The sequence below is a fragment of the Staurois parvus genome, unplaced genomic scaffold (genome assembly GCF_062004578.1).
Source record: "Staurois parvus isolate SC_StPar_1 unplaced genomic scaffold, SC_StPar_1.0 ptg001931l, whole genome shotgun sequence".
Classification (NCBI taxonomy): Eukaryota; Metazoa; Chordata; class Amphibia; order Anura; family Ranidae; genus Staurois; species Staurois parvus.
This window is the reverse complement of record NW_028319727.1, coordinates 121406-142945: the sequence shown is the minus strand read 5'-3', so window position 1 is coordinate 142945 and position 21540 is coordinate 121406. Positions and strand designations below refer to the sequence as shown.

The 21540-nt window shown below is 53.1% G+C and overlaps 2 protein-coding genes across 2 annotated transcripts; one reads left to right on the top strand and one right to left on the bottom strand.

Annotated features, from left to right (window-relative positions):
• Positions 1 to 56: 56 nt before the first annotated feature.
• Positions 57 to 5337, bottom strand: LOC149433209 (serine/threonine-protein kinase 36-like). Its single transcript, XM_089664524.1, has 6 exons — positions 5200 to 5337; positions 4496 to 4580; positions 3294 to 3434; positions 2783 to 2860; positions 2574 to 2704; positions 57 to 350 (listed from the first exon to the last, which is right to left on the bottom strand). Exons 2-6 carry the CDS (start codon positions 4577 to 4579, stop codon positions 65 to 67), a joined length of 720 nt encoding a protein of 239 aa, XP_089520650.1. The 5' UTR covers position 4580; positions 5200 to 5337; the 3' UTR covers positions 57 to 64.
• LOC149433208 (E3 ubiquitin-protein ligase RNF25-like) lies at positions 5278 to 20805 on the top strand. The gene is made up of 10 exons (XM_089664523.1): positions 5278 to 5401; positions 8600 to 8671; positions 8752 to 8845; positions 10160 to 10227; positions 12460 to 12529; positions 12609 to 12680; positions 12760 to 12858; positions 14253 to 14342; positions 19638 to 19772; positions 20264 to 20805. Exons 1-10 carry the CDS (start codon positions 5376 to 5378, stop codon positions 20657 to 20659), a joined length of 1122 nt encoding a protein of 373 aa, XP_089520649.1. The 5' UTR covers positions 5278 to 5375; the 3' UTR covers positions 20660 to 20805.
• Positions 20806 to 21540: the final 735 nt, after the last annotated feature.

Genomic DNA, 21540 nt, shown 5'->3' with positions numbered 1-21540 from the left:
TGTCAGGAGCCCCTGGAGGAAATCCTGGTAGAATGATAGAAAGCAGCAAGTCATTATCTCCGATTCACTCAGGAATCCCGCCCTTGTCACACAGCCTGACCTTGAGTTCCGCTGACACCCCCTTCGGCCATCGCACTGGTTGTTGGGTGATGATGCTGACCAGCTGGAAGATGCTGTGTGTATAGAAGGGAGGTGTCCCCACCAATAACTCATAGACGATACAGCCCAGGGCCCAGAGGTCGGAGCGATGGTCGTACGGACGTTCTAGAACCAGCTCTGGTGACATGTACAGAGGGGTCCCTTTAATGGAGCGCACCATGAGGGTGTCCAAACTCAGCTCCCGGGCAAACCTGCACAAGGAAGGGACATGGGGTCATGGGGGGGGTCTGTGTGTACATAGAACACACCACTGTATGTATTACATTGGAGAAGACCTATGGGGGTCACCATCTCTGTATCACACTGTAGAAGATCTATGGGGGTCACCATCTCTGTATCACACTGTAGAAGATCTATGGGGGTCACCATCTCTGTATCACACTGTAGAAGACCTATGGGGGTCACCAACTCTGTATCACACTGTAGAAGATCTATGGGGGTCACCATCTCTGTATCACACTGTAGAAGATCTATGGGGGTCACCATCTCTGTATCACACTGTAGAAGATCTATGGGGGTCACCATGTATGTATTACATTGGAAAAGATCTATGGGGGTCACCATCTCTGTATCACACTGTAGAAGACCTATGGGGGTCACCATCTCTGTATCACACTGTAGAAGATCTATGGGGGTCACCATGTCTGTATCACACTGTAGAAGATCTATGGGGGTCACCATGTCTGTATCACTCTGTAGAAGATCTATGGGGGTCACCATGTCTGTATCACTCTGTAGAAGATCTATGGGGGTCACCATGTCTGTATCACTCTGTAGAAGATCTATGGGGGTCACCATGTCTGTATCACTCTGTAGAAGATCTATGGGGGTCACCATGTCTGTATCACTCTGTAGAAGATCTATGGGGGTCACCATGTCTGTATCACTCTGTAGAAGATCTATGGGGGTCACCATGTCTGTATCACTCTGTAGAAGATCTATGGGGGTCACCATGTCTGTATCACTCTGTAGAAGATCTATGGGGGTCACCATGTCTGTATCACTCTGTAGAAGATCTATGGGGGTCACCATGTCTGTATCACTCTGTAGAAGATCTATGGGGGTCACCATGTCTGTATCACTCTGTAGAAGATCTATGGGGGTCACCATGTCTGTATCACTCTGCAGATGATCTATGGGGGTCACCATGTCTGTATCACTCTGTAGAAGACCGATGGGGGTCTCCATCTCTGTATCACACTGTAGAAGACCTATGGGGGTCACCATGTCTGTATCACACTGTAGAAGATCTATGGGGGTCACCATGTCTGTATCACACTGTAGAAGATCTATGGGGGTCACCATCTCTGTATCACACTGTAGAAGATCTATGGGGGTCACCATCTCTGTATCACACTGTAGAAGATCTATGGGGGTCACCATCTCTGTATCACACTGTAGAAGACCTATGGGGGTCACCATCTCTGTATCACACTGTAGAAGACCTATGGGGGTCACCATGTCTGTATTACACTGTAGAAGACCTATGGGGGTCACCATCTCTGTATCACTCTGTAGAAGATCTATGGGGGTCACCATCTCTGTATCACACTGTAGAAGATCTATGGGGGTCACCATCTCTGTATCACACTGTAGAAGATCTATGGGGTCTCCATCTCTGTATTACATTGTAGAAGATCTATGGGGGTCACCATCTCTGTATCACATTGTAGAAGATCTAAGGGGGTCACCATCTCTGTATTACATTGTAGAAGACCTAAGGGGGTCACCATGTCTGTATTACACTGTAGAAGATCTATGGGGGTCACCATCTCTATATTACACTGTAGAAGACCTATGGGGGTCACCATCTCTGTATCACACTGTAGAAGATCTATGGGGGTCACCATCTCTGTATCACACTGTAGAAGACCTATGGGGGTCACCATCTCTGTATCACACTGTAGAAGATCTATGGGGGTCACCATCTCTGTATCACACTGTAGAAGATGTATGGGGTCTCCATCTCTGTATCACACTGTAGAAGACCTAAGGGGGTCACCATCTCTGTATTACATTGTAGAAGATCTATGGGGGTCACCATCTCTGTATCACACTGTAGAAGACCTATGGGGGTCACCATCTCTGTATCACACTGTAGAAGATCTATGGGGGTCCCCATCTCTGTATCACACTGTAGAAGATCTATGGGGTCTCCATCTCTGTATCACATTGTAGAAGATCTATGGGGGTCCCCATCTCTGTATCACACTGTAGAAGATCTATGGGGTCACCATCTCTGTATCACACTGTAGAAGATCTATGGGGTCTCCATCTCTGTATCACACTGTAGAAGACCTAAGGGGGTCACCATCTCTGTATTACACTGTAGAAGACCTAAGGGGGTCACCATGTCTGTATTACACTGTAGAAGATCTATGGGGGTCCCCATTGGACAGAGGGTTCAGACTCACCCGAAGTCGCAGAGTTTGATGGTCCCGTCCTTCCCCAGTAGAATGTTCTGAGGTTTCATGTCTCGGTGGAGGATGCGATGAGAATGGAGGTAATAGAGAGCCGACACCAGCTGTGCAGAGACATCCCGCACCTACACAGAGACAGCGGTCACCCTGCACAGCTCAGCCAAAGGACCAATCACAGACAGATCGAGGACAGCGTCTCTTACCAGATCCTCCGACAGATTCCCATCATCTTCCAGGATCTGGAACAATTCTCCCTCTGCGTACTCCGTCACAACCACCACCTGACCAGAGAAGGACAGACAGGATCAGCTGTCCAGCATGCGCACAGTGTTGGGGTGTCTCTTACCTCTCCAGCATGCGCACAGTGTTGGGGTGTCTCTTACCTCTCCAGCATGCGCACAGTGTTGGGGTGTCTCTTACCTCTCCAGCATGCGCACAGTGTTGGGGTGTCTCTTACCTCTCCAGCATGCGCACAGTGTTGGGGTGTCTCTTACCTCTCCAGCATGCGCACAGTGTTGGGGTGTCTCTTACCTCTCCAGCATGCGCACAGTGTTGGGGTGTCTTACCTCTCCAGCATGCGCACAGTGTTAGGGTGTCTCTTACCTCTCCAGCATGCGCACAGTGTTGGGGTGTCTCTTACCTCTCCAGCATGCGCACAGTGTTGGGGTGTCTCTTACCTCTCCAGCATGCGCACAGTGTTAGGCTGTTTCTCACCTCTCGCTCAGTCTCACAGCTGTCCAGCATGCGCACAATGTTGGGGTGAAACAAGTCTCTCATAATCTGGATCTCCCTCTTCAGACCTCGGAGCTCCTTCTCTGATCTGCCCACTTTAGGAATGAACTTCAGGGCCACAACCTGAGAAGAGAGAAGACCGGCGTCATACAGGAGGGGGAGGAGGAGGAGAACCGGCGTCATACAGGAGGGGGAGGAGGAGGAGAACCGGCGTCATACAGGAGGGGGAGGAGGAGGAGAACCGGCGTCATACAGGAGGGAGAGGAGGAGGAGAACCGGCGTCATACAGGAGGGGGAGGAGGAGGAGAACCGGCGTCATACAGGAGGGAGAGGAGGAGGAGAACCGGCATCATACAGGAGGGGGAGGAGAACCGGCATCATACAGGAGGGGGAGGAGAACCGGCATCATACAGGAGGGGGAGGAGAACCGGCGTTATACAGGAGGGGGAGGAGAACCGGCGTCATACAGGAGGAGGAGGAGAACCGGCGTCATACAGGAGGGGGAGGAGGAGGAGAACCGGCGTCATACAGGAGGGGGAGGAGCTTGTCTTGACTGCAGATTCTGCTCCTGTGAAGAGACACCACCTGAGCAGAGACTTCATGAACAGACAACATTCTCTTTTCTTTCTTGAGTATTGAGGGGCTCAGGAATTCGGAGCTGTTGGTTTATACTGCCACCTACAGGAGGATTGGTCACTATGACCCCTCCCACTCCCAGCATGCTTCTGTGCTTCAGAGAAAAGTGGAACCTTTTTTTGTTATTTTTCTTCAGCCACATGTTCCTCATCTCCCTCATGGGACGTCTTCCTTCGGAGCTGGCCAGGACACCACATGTTCCTCATCTCCCTCATGGGACGTCTTCCTTCGGAGCTGGCCAGGACACCACATGTTCCTCATCTCAATCATGGGACGTCTTCCTTCGGAGCTGGCCAGGACACCACATGTTCCTCATCTCCCTCATGGGACTTCTTCCTTCGGAGCTGGCCAGGACACCACATGTTCCTCATCTCCCTCATGGGACGTCTTCCTTCGGAGCTGGCCAGGACACCACATGTTCCTCATCTCCCTCATGGGACGTCTTCCTTCGGAGCTGGCCAGGACACCATCAAGCAGGACGTTATGGGGGGCCGCCTACCTACCTCCCCGCCAGGGGCTCATATAGGATTAGAATGATATGGGGTCACCTCTCCGCTGTGCCGTCTCCTCCCCTTATAAACTCTCCCGAAAGATCCTTCTCCAATCAGATCCAAGACGTGATACTTCTCCATCCTGGAAGAGACCAAACACAACACTAAACAACGTGCAGCCAACAAAGAGAGGCTATGGGGCCCGGGAGCAGTGCGAAGAGGGGGCCCTGGGACCATAGAGGGTCACTGGGACCATACAGGGGGCCCTGGGACCATACATGGGGGAGGGGGCCCTGGCACCATAGAGGGGGTGGGGGCACTGGGACCATAGAGGGGACACTGGGACCATAGAGGGGGGAGGGGGAACTGGGACCATAGAGGGGGCACTGGGACCATAGAGGGGGCCCTGGGACCATAGAGGGGGCCCTGGGACCATAGAGGGGGAGGGGGCCCTGGGACTATAGAGGGGACATTGGGACTATAGAGGGGGAACTGGGACCATAGAGGGGACACTGGGACCATACAGGGGGAGGGGGCCCTGGCACCATAGAGGGGGCCCTGGGACTATAGAGGGGGGTGGGGGCCCTGGGACCATACAGGGGGGAGGGGGCCCTGGGACCATACAGGGGGCTCTGGGACCATAGAGGGGGGAGGGGGAACTGGGACCATAGAGGGGGGAGGGGGACACTGGGACCATAGAGGGGACACTGGGACCATACAGGGGGGAGGGGGCACACCCGGATTGGGCTCCTCTCACTCACCCGGCTGTGGCTCCCTCTCCGCTGTCCGGGCAGCGCAACGATCACTTCCGGTTATTCCGGTTGTCCTGGTGACAAGGCGCCGACCTGACGTCACTTCCTTTTACCGTCAGGGGAAAAAATAATGAACCGTTCTGAAGGGGCGGTGTGATGGGTGACGTCACTTCCGGTGAGCGGTGATGGCGGAGGAGGATCAGGAAGAGGGGTGAGAGGGGAGAAGGACAGGAAGGGGAGATCTTCTATACACCCCGTATATACCCGACACCCTGTATATATCTTACACCCTATACACCCTACACTCCATATACACCCTATATACCCTACACCCCGTATACACCCTATATACCCTACACCCCGTATACACCGTATATACACCCTACACCCTGTATACACCCTATATACCCTACACCCCGTATACACCCTATATACCTTACACCCCGTATACACCCTATATACCATACACCCCGTATACACCCTATATACCCTACACCCCATATACACCCTATATACCCTACACCCCGTATACACCCTATATACCATACACCCCATATACACCCTATATACCTTACACCCCGTATACACCCTATATACCTTACACCCCGTATACACCCTATATACCCTACACCCCGTATACACCCTATATACCTTACACCCCGTATACACCCTATATACCTTACACCCCGTATACACCCTATATACCCTACACCCCATATACACCCTATATACCATACACGCCATATACACCCTATATACCCTACACCCCGTATACACCCTATATACCCTACACCCCGTATACACCCTATATACCATACACCCCGTATACACCCTATATACCCTACACCCCGTATACACCCTATATACCCTACACCCCGTATACACCCTATATACCATACACCCCGTATACACCCTATATACCCTACACCCCGTATACACCCTATATACCTTACACCCCGTATACACCCTATATACCCTACACCCCGTATACACCCTATATACCCTACACCCCGTATACACCCTATATACAGTGGGGATGGAAAGTTTGGGCCCCCCAGCTAAAAATGTGTATTAATGTGCATAAAGAAGCCGAGGAAAGATGGAAAAATCTCCAAAAGGCATCAAATTCCAGATTAGACATTCTTATAATATGTCAACAAAAGTTAGATTTTATTTCCATCATTTACACTTTCAAAATAACAGAAAACAAAAAAATGGCGTCTGCAAAAGTTTGGGCCCCTGCAGAGTTAATATCTTGTACTGCCCCCTTTGCCAAGCTGAGACCTGCCAGTGTCATGGATTGTTCTCAATCATCGTCTGGGAAGACCAGGTGATGTCAATCTCAAAGGTGTTAAATGCCCCGACTCACCTGACCTTGCCCCAACAATCAGCACCATGGGTTCTTCTAAGCAGTTGTCTAGAAAACTGAAACTGAAAATAGTTGACGCTCACAAAGCTGGAGAAGGCTATAAGAAGATAGCAAAGCGTTTTCAGATGTCAATATCCTCTGTTCGGAATGTCATTAAGAAATGGCAGTCATCAGGAACAGTGGAAGTTAAAGCAAGATCTGGAAGACCAAGAAAAATATCAGACAGAACAGCTCGCAGGATTGTGAGAAAAACAATTGAAAACCCACGTTTGACGGCACGATCCCTCCAGAAAGATCTGGCAGACACTGGAGTTGTGGTCACTATTCCACTATAAAGAGATACTTGTACAAATATGGTCTTCATGGAAGAGTCATCAGAAGAAAACCTCTTCTACGTCCTCACCACAAAAATCATCGTTTGAACTTTGCAAATGAACATATAGACAAGCCGGATGCATTTTGGAAACAAGTTCTGTGGACCGATGAGGTTAAAATTGAACTTTTTGGCCGGAATGAGCAAAGGTACGTTTGGAGAAGAAGGGGCACAGAATTTAATGAAAAGAACCTCTGTCCAACTGTGAAGCATGGGGTTGGGTCAATCATGCTTTGGGGTTGTGTTGCAGCCGGTGGCACAGGGAACATCTCACCAGTAGAAGGAAAAATGGATTCAATAAAATTTCAGCAAATTTTGGATGGTAACTTGATGCCATCTGTGAAAAAGCTGAAGTTAAAGAGAGGATGGCTTCTACAAATGGATAATGATCCTAAACACACCTGGAAATCCACGGGGGATTACATCAAGAGGCGTAAACTGAAGGTTTTGCCATGGCCTTCACAATCTCCTGACCTCAACATCATTGAAAATCTATGGATAGACCCTAAAAGAGCCGTGCGTGACAGACAGCCCAGAAATCTCAAAGAACTGGAAGACTTTTGTAAGGAAGAATGGGCAAAGATACCTCAAACAAGAATTGAAAGACTCTTGGCTGGCTACAAAAAGTGTTTACAAGCCGTGATACTTGCCAAAGGGGGCAGTACAAGATATTAACTCTGCAGGGGCCCAAACTTTTGCAGACGCCATTTTTTTGTTTTCTGTTATTTTGAAAGTGTAAATGATGGAAATAAAATCTAACTTTTGTTGACATATTATAAGAATGTCTAATCTGTAATTTGATGCCTTTTGGAGATTTTTCCATCTTTCCTCGGCTTCTTTATGCACATTAATACACATTTTTAGCTGGGGTGCCCAAACTTTCCATCCCCACTGTATATACCCTGCACCCCGTATACACCCTATGGGCCCCACGCACCCCGCGTACACCCTATGGGCCCCACGCACCCCGCGTACACCCTATGGGCCCCACGCACCCCGCGTACACCCTATGGGCCCCACGCACCCCGCGTACACCCTATGGGCCCCACGCACCCCGCGTACACCCTATGGGCCCCACGCACCCCGCGTACACCCTATGGGCCCCACGCACCCCGCGTACACCCTATGGGCCCCACGCACCCCGCGTACACCCTATGGGCCCCACGCACCCCGCGTACACCCTATGGGCCCCGCGCACCCCCTATACACCCTATGGGCCCCGCGCACACCCTATGGGCCCCACGCACCCCGCATACACCCTATGGGCCCCACGCACCCCGCATACACCCTATGGGCCCCACGCACCCCGCATACACCCTATGGGCCCCACGCACCCCGCATACACCCTATGGGCCCCACGCACCCCGCATACACCCTATGGGCCCCACGCACCCCGCATACACCCTATGGGCCCCACGCACCCCGCATACACCCTATGGGCCCCACGCACCCCTCATACACCCTATGGGCCCCACGCACCCCTCATAGACCCTATGGGCCCCACGCACCCCGCATACACCCTATGGGCCCCACGCACCCCGCATACACCCTATGGGCCCCACGCACCCCTCATACACCCTATGGGCCCCACGCACCCCGCATACACCCTATGGGCCCCACGCACCCCGTGGTCTCTCACACTGACTCGCCATCTCTTCTCATTGCAGCTCGGTGTGCCAGGAGCTGCAGGTTCTGCAGTCCATCTACCTGGAGGAATTGGAGATCTCTCGGGGTGACAGGTAAGGATCCGCTACTGCTCCCACATAACTCCGCCCCCTGATGGAGGAAGACCGCCTCTTATTTGTGATTGGTCTTACAGGGTGGAGCTGAGGATCACTTTACATCCTGCAACCGGAGATGATGCTGAAAGTCAATATGTCCGCCTCACCCTGCATCTGTCCCTCCCACCTCAGGTCAGGTCATGTGACTTCTGCATGCTGTGTACACTGCAATGGCAGCTCCGGGGCCTCGTCATGTCCAGTATTTCTGGTGGCAGCTCCGGGGCCCCGTCATGTCCAGTATTTCTGGTGGCAGCTCCGGTCCGGGGCCCCGTCATGTCCAGTATTTCTGGTGGCAGCTCCGGTCCGGGGCCCCGTCATGTCCAGTATTTCTGGTGGCAGCTCCGGTCCGGGGTCTCGTCATGTCCAGTATTTCTGGTGGCAGCTCCGGTCCGGGGCCCCGTCATGTCCAGTATTTCTGGTGGTAGCTCCGGTCCGGGGCCCCGTCATGTCCAGTATTTCTGGTGGCAGCTCCGGTCCGGGGCCCCAACATGTCCAGTATTTCTGGTGGCAGCTCCGGTCCGGGGCCCCGTCATGTCCAGTATTTCTGGTGGCAGCTCCGGTCCGGGGTCCCGTCATGTCCAGTATTTCTGGTGGCAGCTCCGGTCCGGGGTCCCGTCATGTCCAGTATTTCTGGTGGCAGCTCCGGTCCGGGGCCCCAACATGTCCAGTATTTCTGGTGGCAGCTCCGGTCCGGGGCCCCAACATGTCCAGTATTTCTGGTGGCAGCTCCGGTCCGGGGCCCCAACATGTCCAGTATTTCTGGTGGTAGCTCCGGTCCGGGGCCCCAACATGTCCAGTATTTCTGGTGGCAGCTCCGGTCCGGGGTCCCGTCATGTCCAGTATTTCTGGTGGTAGCTCCGGTCCGGGGCCCCAACATGTCCAGTATTTCTGGTGGCAGCTCCGGTCCGGGGTCCCGTCATGTCCAGTATTTCTGGTGGCAGCTCCGGTCCGGGGTCCCGTCATGTCCAGTATTTCTGGTGGCAGCTCCGGTCCGGGGTCCCGTCATGTCCAGTATTTCTGGTGGCAGCTCCGGTCTGGGGTCCCGTCATGTCCAGTATTTCTGGTGGCAGCTCTGGTCCGGGGCCCCAACATGTCCAGTATTTCTGGTGGCAGCTCCGGTCCGGGGCCCCAACATGTCCAGTATTTCTGGTGGCAGCTCCGGTCTGGGGTCCCGTCATGTCCAGTATTTCTGGTGGCAGCTCCGGTCCGGGGTCCCGCATGTCCAGTATTTCTGGTGGCAGCTCTGGTCCGGGGCCCCAACATGTCCAGTATTTCTGGTGGCAGCTCCGGTCCGGGGCCCCGTCCCGTCCAGTTGATGTATGTCATACTGTAGAATCTTCTTACCATAAGGTTGTATACGGTGCTGAGGACGATCGTCTCCCGGGATCGGTCAGATGACCCCCCACACTACATACAGATCCTCATTTCCTTCTCTCTTCTCTCCAGTATCCTGACGACCCCCCTGAGATCAGTGTGACCAACCCTCGGGGCCTGTGTGATGAACAGATTCACAGGTAGGGGGCCCTGTGCCAAGTGTAGGAGGGGCCCTGGCCTCTTCTTCCTGTGTTTGAGAGATACAAAGTAACATTGTTTATAAACATCGATCAGACGGGAGATAGAGAGATACAAAGTAACATTGTTTATAAACATCGATCAGAGGGGGGATGGAGAGATACAAAGTAACATTGTTTATAAACATCGATCAGATGGGGATAGAGAGATACAAAGTAACATTGTTTATAAACATCGATCAGACGGGAGATAGAGATACAAAGTAACATTGTTTATAAACATCGATCAGACGGGAGATAGAGATACAAAGTAACATTGTTTATAAACATCGATCAGACGGGGGATGGAGAGATACAAAGTAACATTGTTTATAAACATCGATCAGACGGGGGATGGAGAGATACAAAGTAACACTGTTTATAAACATCGATCAGACGGGAGATAGAGATACAAAGTAACATTGTTTATAAACATCGATCAGACGGGAGATGGAGAGATACAAAGTAACATTGTTTATAAACATCGATCAGACGGGAGATAGAGATACAAAGTAACATTGTTTATAAACATCGATCAGATGGAGATAGAGAGATACAAAGTAACATTGTTTATAAACATCGATCAGACGGGAGATAGAGATACAAAGTAACACTGTTTATAAACATCGATCAGACGGGGGATGGAGAGACACAAAGTAACATTGTTTATAAACATCGATCAGACGGGAGATGGAGAGATACAAAGTAATATTGTTTATAAACATCGATCAGACGGGAGATAGAGAGATACAAAGTAACATTGTTTATAAACATCGATCAGACGGGGGATGGAGAGATACAAAGTAACATTGTTTATAAACATCGATCAGACGGGAGATGGAGAGATACAAAGTAACATTGTTTATAAACATCGATCAGACGGGATAGAGAGATACAAAGTAACATTGTTTATAAACATCGATCAGACGGGATAGAGAGATACAAAGTAATATTGTTTATAAACATCGATCAGGCGGGAGATAGAGATACAAAGTAACATTGTTTATAAACATCGATCAGACGGGAGATGGAGAGATACAAAGTAACATTGTTTATAAACATCGATCAGACGGGAGATAGAGATACAAAGTAACACTGTTTATAAACATCGATCAGACGGGGGATGGAGAGACACAAAGTAACATTGTTTATAAACATCGATCAGACGGGAGATGGAGAGATACAAAGTAATATTGTTTATAAACATCGATCAGACGGGAGATAGAGATACAAAGTAACATTGTTTATAAACATCGATCAGACGGGGGATGGAGAGATACAAAGTAACATTGTTTATAAACATCGATCAGACGGGAGATGGAGAGATACAAAGTAACATTGTTTATAAACATCGATCAGACGGGAGATAGAGAGATACAAAGGAACATTGTTTATAAACATCGATCAGACGGGAGATGGAGAGATACAAAGTAATATTGTTTATAAACATCGATCAGGCGGGAGATAGAGAGATACAAAGTAACATTGTTTATAAACATCGATCAGGCGGGGGATGGAGAGATACAAAGTAACATTGTTTATAAACATCGATCAGGCGGGAGACACAAAGTAACATTGTTTATAAACATCGATCAGACGGGAGACACAAAGGAACATTGTTTATAAACATCGATCAGGCGGGGGATGGAGAGATACAAAGTAACATTGTTTATAAACATCGATCAGATGGGAGATATAGAGATACAAAGTAACATTGTTTATAAACATCGATCAGGCGGGGGATGGAGAGATACAAAGTAACATTGTTTATAAACATGGATCAGGCGGGGGATGGAGAGATACAAAGGAACATTGTTTATAAACATGGATCAGGCGGGAGATACAAAGGAACATTGTTTATAAACATGGATCAGGCGGGGGATGGAGAGATACAAAGTAACATTGTTTATAAACATGGATCAGGTGGGAGATACAAAGTAACATTGTTTATAAACATGGATCAGGCGGGAGATACAAAGTAACATTGTTTATAAACATCGATCAGGCGGGAGATACAAAGTAACATTGTTTATAAACATCGATCAGGTGGGAGATACAAAGGAACATTGTTTATAAACATCGATCAGGCGGGGGATACAAAGGAACAATGTCTCTGTGGAGGTGGGAATGGTGTAGCATACACAGACCAATCTTCCATGTATCAGATGTAACCTCGGCCTTCCTCGTCTCCCGCAGTATCACCGACATCTTGCATAGGACGGCAGCGCAGTCAGTGGGCGGTCCTCTTCTCTATGAACTGATTGAGGTGAGTCTTCCGTCCAATCAGGGTGAAGTTGTCCCCCGGCTCACACTTACAAGGTCTCCTTTATCTTGTGTCCCCATAGAAGGGGAAGGAGATGCTGACGGCCAGTAATATTCCTCGGGGTCACTGTGTTATCTGCCTGTACGGCTTCCAGGTAAGTGCTGCAGGGTGTACTGACCTCCCCCGCTGTGATAGGTTCTCTGGCAGTCATGTGACTTTCATGTATCTCACAGGAAGGGGATTCCCTCACCAAGACCCCGTGTTTTCATCACTTCCATTCACACTGCCTGGGACGATATGCCAAGCACTGCCTGGAAGAGAACCCGGAAGAGGTACCGACTTGTTTCTAGAACCCTCTGTGTATCTTCTGCCTCCTCTCACCCCCCTGTATGATCTAGAACCCTCTGTGTATCTTCTGCCTCCTCTCACCCCCCTGTATGATCTAGAACCCTCTGTGTATCTTCTGCCTCCTCTCACCCCCCTGTAGGATCTAGAACCCTCTGTGTATCTTCTGCCTCCTCTCACCCCTCTATATTATCTAGAACCCTCTGTGTATCTTCTGCCTCCTCGCACCCCCCTGTATTATCTAGAACCCTCTCTGTATCTTCTGCCTCCTCTCGCCCCTCTATATTATCTAGAACCCTCTGTGTATCTTCTGCCTCCTCTCACCCCCCTGTATGATCTAGAACCCTCTGTGTATCTTCTGCCTCCTCTCACCCCCCTGTATGATCTAGAACCCTCTGTGTATCTTCTGCCTCCTCGCACCCCCCTGTATTATCTAGAACCCTCTCTGTATCTTCTGCCTCCTCTCTCCCCTCTGTATGATCTAGAACCCTCTGTGTATATTCTGCCTCCTCTCACCCCCCTGTATGATCTAGAACCCTCTGTGTATCTTCTGCCTCCTCCCACCCCCCTGTATTATCTAGAACCCTCTCTGTATCTTCTGCCTCCTCTCTCCCCTCTGTATGATCTAGAACCCTCTGTGTATCTTCTGCCTCCTCTCACCCCCCTGTATGATCTAGAACCCTCTCTGTATCTTCTGCCTCCTCTCGCCCCTCTATATTATCTAGAACCCTCTGTGTATCTTCTGCCTCCTCTCACCCCCTGTATGATCTAGAACCCTCTGTGTATCTTCTGCCTCCTCTCACCCCCCTGTATGATCTAGAACCCTCTGTGTATCTTCTGCCTCCTCGCACCCCCCTGTATTATCTAGAACCCTCTCTGTATCTTCTGCCTCCTCTCTCCCCTCTGTATGATCTAGAACCCTCTGTGTATATTCTGCCTCCTCTCACCCCCCTGTATGATCTAGAACCCTCTGTGTATCTTCTGCCTCCTCCCACCCCCCTGTATTATCTAGAACCCTCTCTGTATCTTCTGCCTCCTCTCTCCCCTCTGTATGATCTAGAACCCTCTGTGTATCTTCTGCCTCCTCTCACCCCCCTGTATGATCTAGAACCCTCTCTGTATTTTCTGCCTCCTCTCACCCCTCTATATTATCTAGAACCCTCTGTGTATCTTCTGCCTCCTCTCACCCCTCTATATTATCTAGAACGTCTGTCTGGGCCCCTTCACACCTCCATGTTGTTTGTTCATTGTGGTGTTCTATGTCATGGACGTTCCCCTCCTTGGATCTCTATGGAAGATGGATGTTCCAGAGTGAGAAGGGAAGTGGCTCCATGGTGACACCCGTGTGGTCACCTTCTGATCCTCATTTTCCTTCTTTTAGAACTCGTTCGTTTTGTGTCCGGTATGTCGGGAAAATCTGACCTGTGACTTCACCAAACTGCAAGAAGCCCCGCCCCCTCAGCAGCCGGAGGTAAGTAGTCCCGGATTATGTTCCTGTATCATATTCTTCTCTCACCAGTCACAGGTCAGTACCTTCAAATTACACGCCAGTCACTGGTAGGTACACAAATACACCTTGGGTAGGTACCCCCAAATTACACATCCATGGGTAGGTACCCCCATATTACACACCAGCCATGGGTAGGTACCCCCCATATTACACACCAGCCATGGGTAGGTACCCCCATATTACCAGCCATGGGTAGGTACCCCCATATTACCAGCCATGGGTAGGTACCCCCATATTACACATCCATGGGTAGGTACCCCCATATTACACATCCATGGGTAGGTACCCCCATATTACACACCAGCCATGGGTAGGTACCCCCATATTACACACCAGCCATGGGTAGGTACCCCCCATATTACACACCAGCCATGGGTAGGTACCCCCATATTACCAGCCATGGGTAGGTACCCCCATATTACCAGCCATGGCTAGGTACCCCCATATTACACAACCATGGGTAGGTACCCCCATATTACACACCATCCATGGGTAGGTACCCCCTTATTACACACCATCCATGGGTAGGTACCCCCCTTATTACACACCATCCATGGGTAGGTACCCCCCATATTACACACCAGCCATGGGTAGGTACCCCCATATTACACACCAGCCATGGGTAGGTACCCCCATATTACACACCAGCCATAGGTAGGTACCCCCATATTACACACTAGCCATGGGTAGGTACCCCCCATATTACACACCAGCCATGGGTAGGTACCCCCCATATTACACACCAGCCATGGGTAGGTACCCCCCATATTACACACCAGCCATGGGTAGGTACCCCCCATATTACCAGCCATGGGTAGGTACCCCCATATTACACACCAGCCATCATGGGTAGGTACCCCCATATTACCAGCCATGGGTAGGTACCCCCATATTACACACCAGCCATCATGGGTAGGTACCCCCATATTATATATCAGCGATGAGAAGGTGCCCCCCCTCCATATAATAAAGCATCCACAGGTAGGTTCTTCCTGTATAATTATCAGCAATGTACCGCATATGCCACACCATCCACATATACTATCCCAACCACAGGTAAGTACCCCCGTATAGCATACCAGCCACAGGTAAGTACCCCCGTATAGCATACCAGCCACAGGATTTTTCTCCTTATATGACTCACCAGCTATAGGTAGGTACCCCATATAATGCATCGCTCACAGGCTGGGTTCCCCCCATATTGCACACCAGCTACAGCTAGGCACTTGCACATTACATATTGGTATGGGTAGGTACCACCCAGCCACAGGTAGGTCCCCCGTAACCACCACCCCAGCCACAGGTAGGTCCCCCGTAACCACCACCCCAGCCACAGGTAAGTCCCCTGTAACCACCACCCCAGCCACAGGTAGGTCCCCCGTAACCACCACCCCAGCCACAGGTAGGTCCCCTGTAGCCACCACCCCAGCCACAGGTAGGTCCCCCGTAACCACCACCCCAGCCACAGGTAGGTCCCCCGTAACCACCACCCCAGCCACAGGTAGGTCCCCCGTAACCACCACCCCAGCCACAGGTAGGTCCCCCGTAACCACCACCCCAGCCACAGGTAGGTCCCCCGTAACCACCACCCCAGCCACAGGTAGGTCCCCCGTAACCACCACCCCAGCCACAGGTAGGTCCCCCGTAACCACCACCCCAGCCACAGGTAGGTCCCCCGTAACCACCACCCCAGCCACAGGTAGGTCCCCCGTAACCACCACCCCAGCCACAGGCAGGTCCCCCGTAACCACCACTCCAGTCACAGGCAGGTTCCCCGTAACCACCCCAGCCACAGGCAGGTCCTATCGTGATCTAGGGGCCCCGGGTCGGACCAGTCCTATCGTGATCTAGGGGTCCTGGGTCGGACCAGTCCTATCGTGATATAGGGGTCCTGGGTCGGACCAGTCCTATCGTGATATAGGGGTCCTGGGTCGGACCAGTCCTATCGTGATCTAGGGGTCCTGGGTCGGACCAGTCCTATCGTGATCTAGGGGTCCCGGGTCGGACCAGTCCTATCGTGATCTAGGGGTCCCGGGTCGGACCAGTCCTATCGTGATATAGGGGTCCCGGGTCGGCCCAGTCCTATCGTGATATAGGGGTCCCGGGTCGGCCCAGTCCTATCGTGATATAGGGGTCCCGGGTCGGACCAGTCCTATCGTGATATAGGGGTCCCGGGTCGGACCAGTCCTATCGTGATATAGGGGTCCCGGGTCGGACCAGTCCTATCGTGATATAGGGGTCCCGGGTCGGACCAGTCCTATCGTGATATAGGGGCCCCGGGACAGACCACTCCTATCGTGATATAGGGGCCCCGGGACAGACCACTCCTATCGTGATATAGGGGCCCCGGGTCGGACCAGTCCTATCGTGATATAGGGACCCCGGGTCGGACCAGTCCTATCGTGATATAGGGACCCCGGGTCGGACCAGTCCTATCGTGATATAGGGACTCCGGGTCGGACCAGTCCTATCGTGATATAGGGGTCCCGGGTCGGACCAGTCCTATCGTGATATATAAGTCTTGAAGTGATTCGATATCATGGTCATATCAGTCCTGTTGTGATATAGAAGTCCTGTGCCATGGTCGGATCAGTAGTGTCTTGATCTAGAAGTCCTGGATCGGACCAGTTGTATCATGATATGGAAGTCATGATGTGATCCTGTATCATGGGCGGTCCCCCATAACCACCCCAGCCACAGGCAGGTCCCCCGTAAATCACCCCAGCCACATTTTGGTCCCCCGTAACCACCCCAGCCACATTTTGGTCCCCCGTAACCACCCCAGCCACATTCCGGTCCCCCGTAACCCCCCCGAGCCACATTCCGGTCCCCCGTAACCCCCCCGAGCCACATTCCGGTCCCCCGTAACCCCCCCGAGCCACATTCCGGTAACCCGCCCCAACCACATTCCGGTCCCCCGTATACCACGTGAGCCACATTCCGGTCCCCCGTAACCCGCCCCAGCCACGTTCCGGTCCCCCGTAACCCGCCCCAGCCACATTCCGGTCCCCGTAACCCGCCCCAGCCACATTCCGGTCCCCCATATACCACGTGAGCCACATTCCGGTCCCCCATATACCACGTGAGCCACATTCCGGTCCCCCATATACCACGTGAGCCACATTCCGGTCCCCCGTATACCACGTGAGCCACATTCCGGTCCCCCGTATACCACGTGAGCCACATTCCGGTCCCCCGTATACCACGTGAGCCACATTCCGGTCCCCCGTATACCACGTGAGCCACATTCCGGTCCCCCGTATACCACGTGAGCCACATTCCGGTCCCCCGTATACCACGTGAGCCACATTCCGGTCCCCCGTATACCACGTGAGCCACATTCCGGTCCCCCGTATACCACGTGAGCCCCATTCCGGTCCCCCGTATACCACGTGAGCCCCATTCCGGTCCCCCGTATACCACGTGAGCCCCATTCCGGTCCCCCGTATACCACGTGAGCCCCATTCCGGTCCCCGTAACCCGCCCGAGTCACGTTCTGGTCCCCTGTAACCCGGCCCAGCCACATTCCGGTCCCCCGTATACCACATTCCGGTCCCCGTAACCCGCCCGAGTCACATTCCGGTCCCCGTAACCCGCCCGAGTCACATTCCGGTCCCCGTAACCCGCCCGAGTCACATTCCGGTCCCCGTAACCCGCCCGAGTCACATTCCGGTCCCCGTAACCCGCCCGAGTCACATTCCGGTCCCCGTAACCCGCCCGAGTCACATTCCGGTCCCCGTAACCCGCCCGAGTCACATTCCGGTCCCCGTAACCCGCCCGAGTCACATTCCGGTCCCCGTAACCCGCCCGAGTCACATTCCGGTCCCCGTAACCCGCCCGAGCCACATTCCGGTCCCCGTAACCCGCCCGAGCCACATTCCGGTCCCCGTAACCCGCCCGAGCCACATTCCGGTCCCCCGTATACCACGTGAGCCACATTCCGGTCCCCGTAACCCGCCCCAGCCACATTCCGGTCCCCCGTAACCCCCCCGAGCCACATTCCGGTCCCCCGTAACCCCCCCGAGCCACATTCCGGTCCCCCGTATACCACGTGAGCCACATTCCGGTAACCCGCCCCAACCACATTCCGGTCCCCCGTATACCACGTGAGCCACATTCCGGTCCCCCGTAACCCGCCCCAGCCACGTTCCGGTCCCCCGTAACCCGCCCCAGCACATTCCGGTCCCCGTAACCCGCCCCAGCCACATTCCGGTCCCCCATATACCACGTGAGCCACATTCCGGTCCCCCGTATACCACGTGAGCCACATTCCGGTCCCCCGTATACCACGTGAGCCACATTCCGGTCCCCCGTATACCACGTGAGCCACATTCCGGTCCCCCGTATACCACGTGAGCCACATTCCGGTCCCCCGTATACCACGTGAGCCACATTCCGGTCCCCCGTATACCACGTGAGCCACATTCCGGTCCCCCGTATACCACGTGAGCCCCATTCCGGTCCCCCGTATACCACGTGAGCCCCATTCCGATCCCCGTAACCCGCCCGAGTCACGTTCTGGTCCCCTGTAACCCGGCCCAGCCACATTCCGGTCCCCCGTATACCACATTCCGGTCCCCGTAACCCGCCCGAGTCACATTCCGGTCCCCGTAACCCGCCCGAGTCACATTCCGGTCCCCGTAACCCGCCCGAGTCACATTCCGGTCCCCGTAACCCGCCCGAGTCACATTCCGGTCCCCGTAACCCGCCCGAGTCACATTCCGGTCCCCGTAACCCGCCCGAGTCACATTCCGGTCCCCGTAACCCGCCCGAGCCACATTCCGGTCCCCCGTATACCACGTGGTCCCCGTAACCCGCCCGAGTCACATTCCGGTCCCCGTAACCCGCCCGAGTCACATTCCGGTCCCCGTAACCCGCCCGAGTCACATTCCGGTCCCCGTAACCCGCCCGAGCCACATTCCGGTCCCCCGTATACCACGTGGTCCCCGTAACCCGCCCCAGTCACATTCCGGTCCCCGTAACCCGCCCCAGTCATATTCCGGTCCCCCGTATACCACGTGAGCCACATTCCGGTCCCCGTAACCCACCCCAGCCACATTCCGGTCCCCCGTAACCCGCCCCAGCCACATTCCGGTCCCCCGTAACCCGCCCCAGCCACATTCCGGTCCCCCGTAACCCACCCCAGCCAAATTCCGGTCCCCCGTAACCCGCCCGAGTCACATTCCGGTCCCCATAACCGCCCAAGTCACAGGCAGCCCCCTGATATGACACACGTGTGTTTGCTGTCTCACACAGGAGCGGTATGTCCCCGACACGTGCACTCTGCAGCGGGAGAAGGATCTGCGGCGGATCTATGAGCGGCAGTTGGTGAATGGAGGAATCATCGATGTGGAGGCTGAAAGAAATCGTTTTTTCATCAGTATCCAGGAGGTGAGATGGATTGCGTCATAGACAAAGCAATGAAGACTGCCTTCACTTGGCACCTGCTGTGGGAGGAGCCACTCTGCTCAGTGATGGGTGTATAAAGGCATTTGATTGACTTACTAGAGGTTTGGGGTGCATGATAGTATTTTGGGGGGTCTCCAGGAAGTGGGGCTGTAGTGGGGGGTCTGCAGGAAGTGGGGCTGTAGTGGGGGGCCTGCAGGAAGTGGGGCTGTAGTGGGGGGTCTGCAGGACGTGGGGCTGTGGTGGGGGGTCTGCAGGAAGTGGGGCTGTGGTGGGGGGTCTGCAGGACGTGGGGCTGTGGTGGGGGGTCTCCAGGAAGTGGGGCTGTAGTGGGGGGTCTCCAGGAAGTGGGGCTGTAGTGGGGGGTCTGCAGCACGTGGGGCTGTGGTGGGGGGTCTGCAGCACGTGTGGTCTCCCTCCTATTGTTGGGGGAGAGGGTCAGCAGGGTATTCCTTCACCATTTTCTGTCTTTCCAGGCCCCTCCCTCTGATGGCGCCATCTATGTGCCAGATGAAACACAGGAGTCCACCCAGCAGGCTGGCCCCACGTCATGCCAAGAACATGCTCCGCCCCCCGTTCCCTCCAAACCGCAGGTTGTCGCCGGTGCTCACACGGGGGGTCTCCGAGCCAAAGCCCAGCCAGTGCAGAGGGAGCACCGAGAGGGCCAGTACTGGAGGGGGGGTGGTAGAGGCTGGACTGGCAGGGCACGTGTGGATACCCGAAGAGTATGGAGGGACGAGGAGGGACACAGAGACTTTCATCCACAGACTAGGGGGCGGGGCAAGACCAGAGGTTTCCATAGCAACAGGACAGAGCGGGCGCCCCTGCGGGGAGGCAATGACAGCGCGCTGGAAGAGAAACGCGCCCTCTAGTGGCTGCAACAAGCGGCTTTGCACTCAACTGTTTACATGGGGTAATGAGTCATGTGACTGTGTAGAGGGCGTCACATGACACGGTACCGTGTCTCCTGCTTGGTGTCTGTAGAGGAGTCCATAATAAAATGATTGTTCTCATGTGAGTGAATGGAATTCTGGGTAGAAAAATGAGGACCTGTCACAATGTGGACGAATGAACCAACCAATCATTTCTTCAAACCTAAATGTCGTAATGAGGCACTGATCACTACAACTCCCAGCAAGCACTGCTCCACCGAAAATCATAGAAGGTGGGCTACCATTTCCTACAGTTCAGTGTGTGTGCGGATCAACTCCCAGTGTATCCATGGTGTCACTGAGCAGTTAGCACCGACACCCATACTCCCTTCTCTGGGAGGCCTCTCCATCCTTCCCCACTAGCTACATACCAAACCAACTCTTCCCTCCCAGGAAATCCACAATCATTTCATAAAAATACGAGCATGGAAGTCCTGGAGTGATCCTGCATCATGGTCAGACCAGTCCTATCGTGATATGGAAGTCCTGGAGTGATCCTGTATCGTGGTCAGACCAGTCCTATCGTGATATGGAAGTCCTGGAGTGATCCTGTATCGTGGTCAGACCAGTCCTATCGTGATATGGAAGTCCTGGAGTGATCCTGTATCGTGGTCAGACCAGTCCTATCGTGATATGGAAGTCCTGATGTGATCCTGCATCATGGTCGGACCAGTCCTATCGTGATATGGAAGTCCTGGAGTGATTCTGTATCCTGGTCGGACCAGTCCTATCGTGATATGGAAGTCCTGATGTGATCCTGCATCATGATCGGACCAGTCCTATCGTGATATAGGGGCCCCGGGTTGGACCAGTCCTATTGT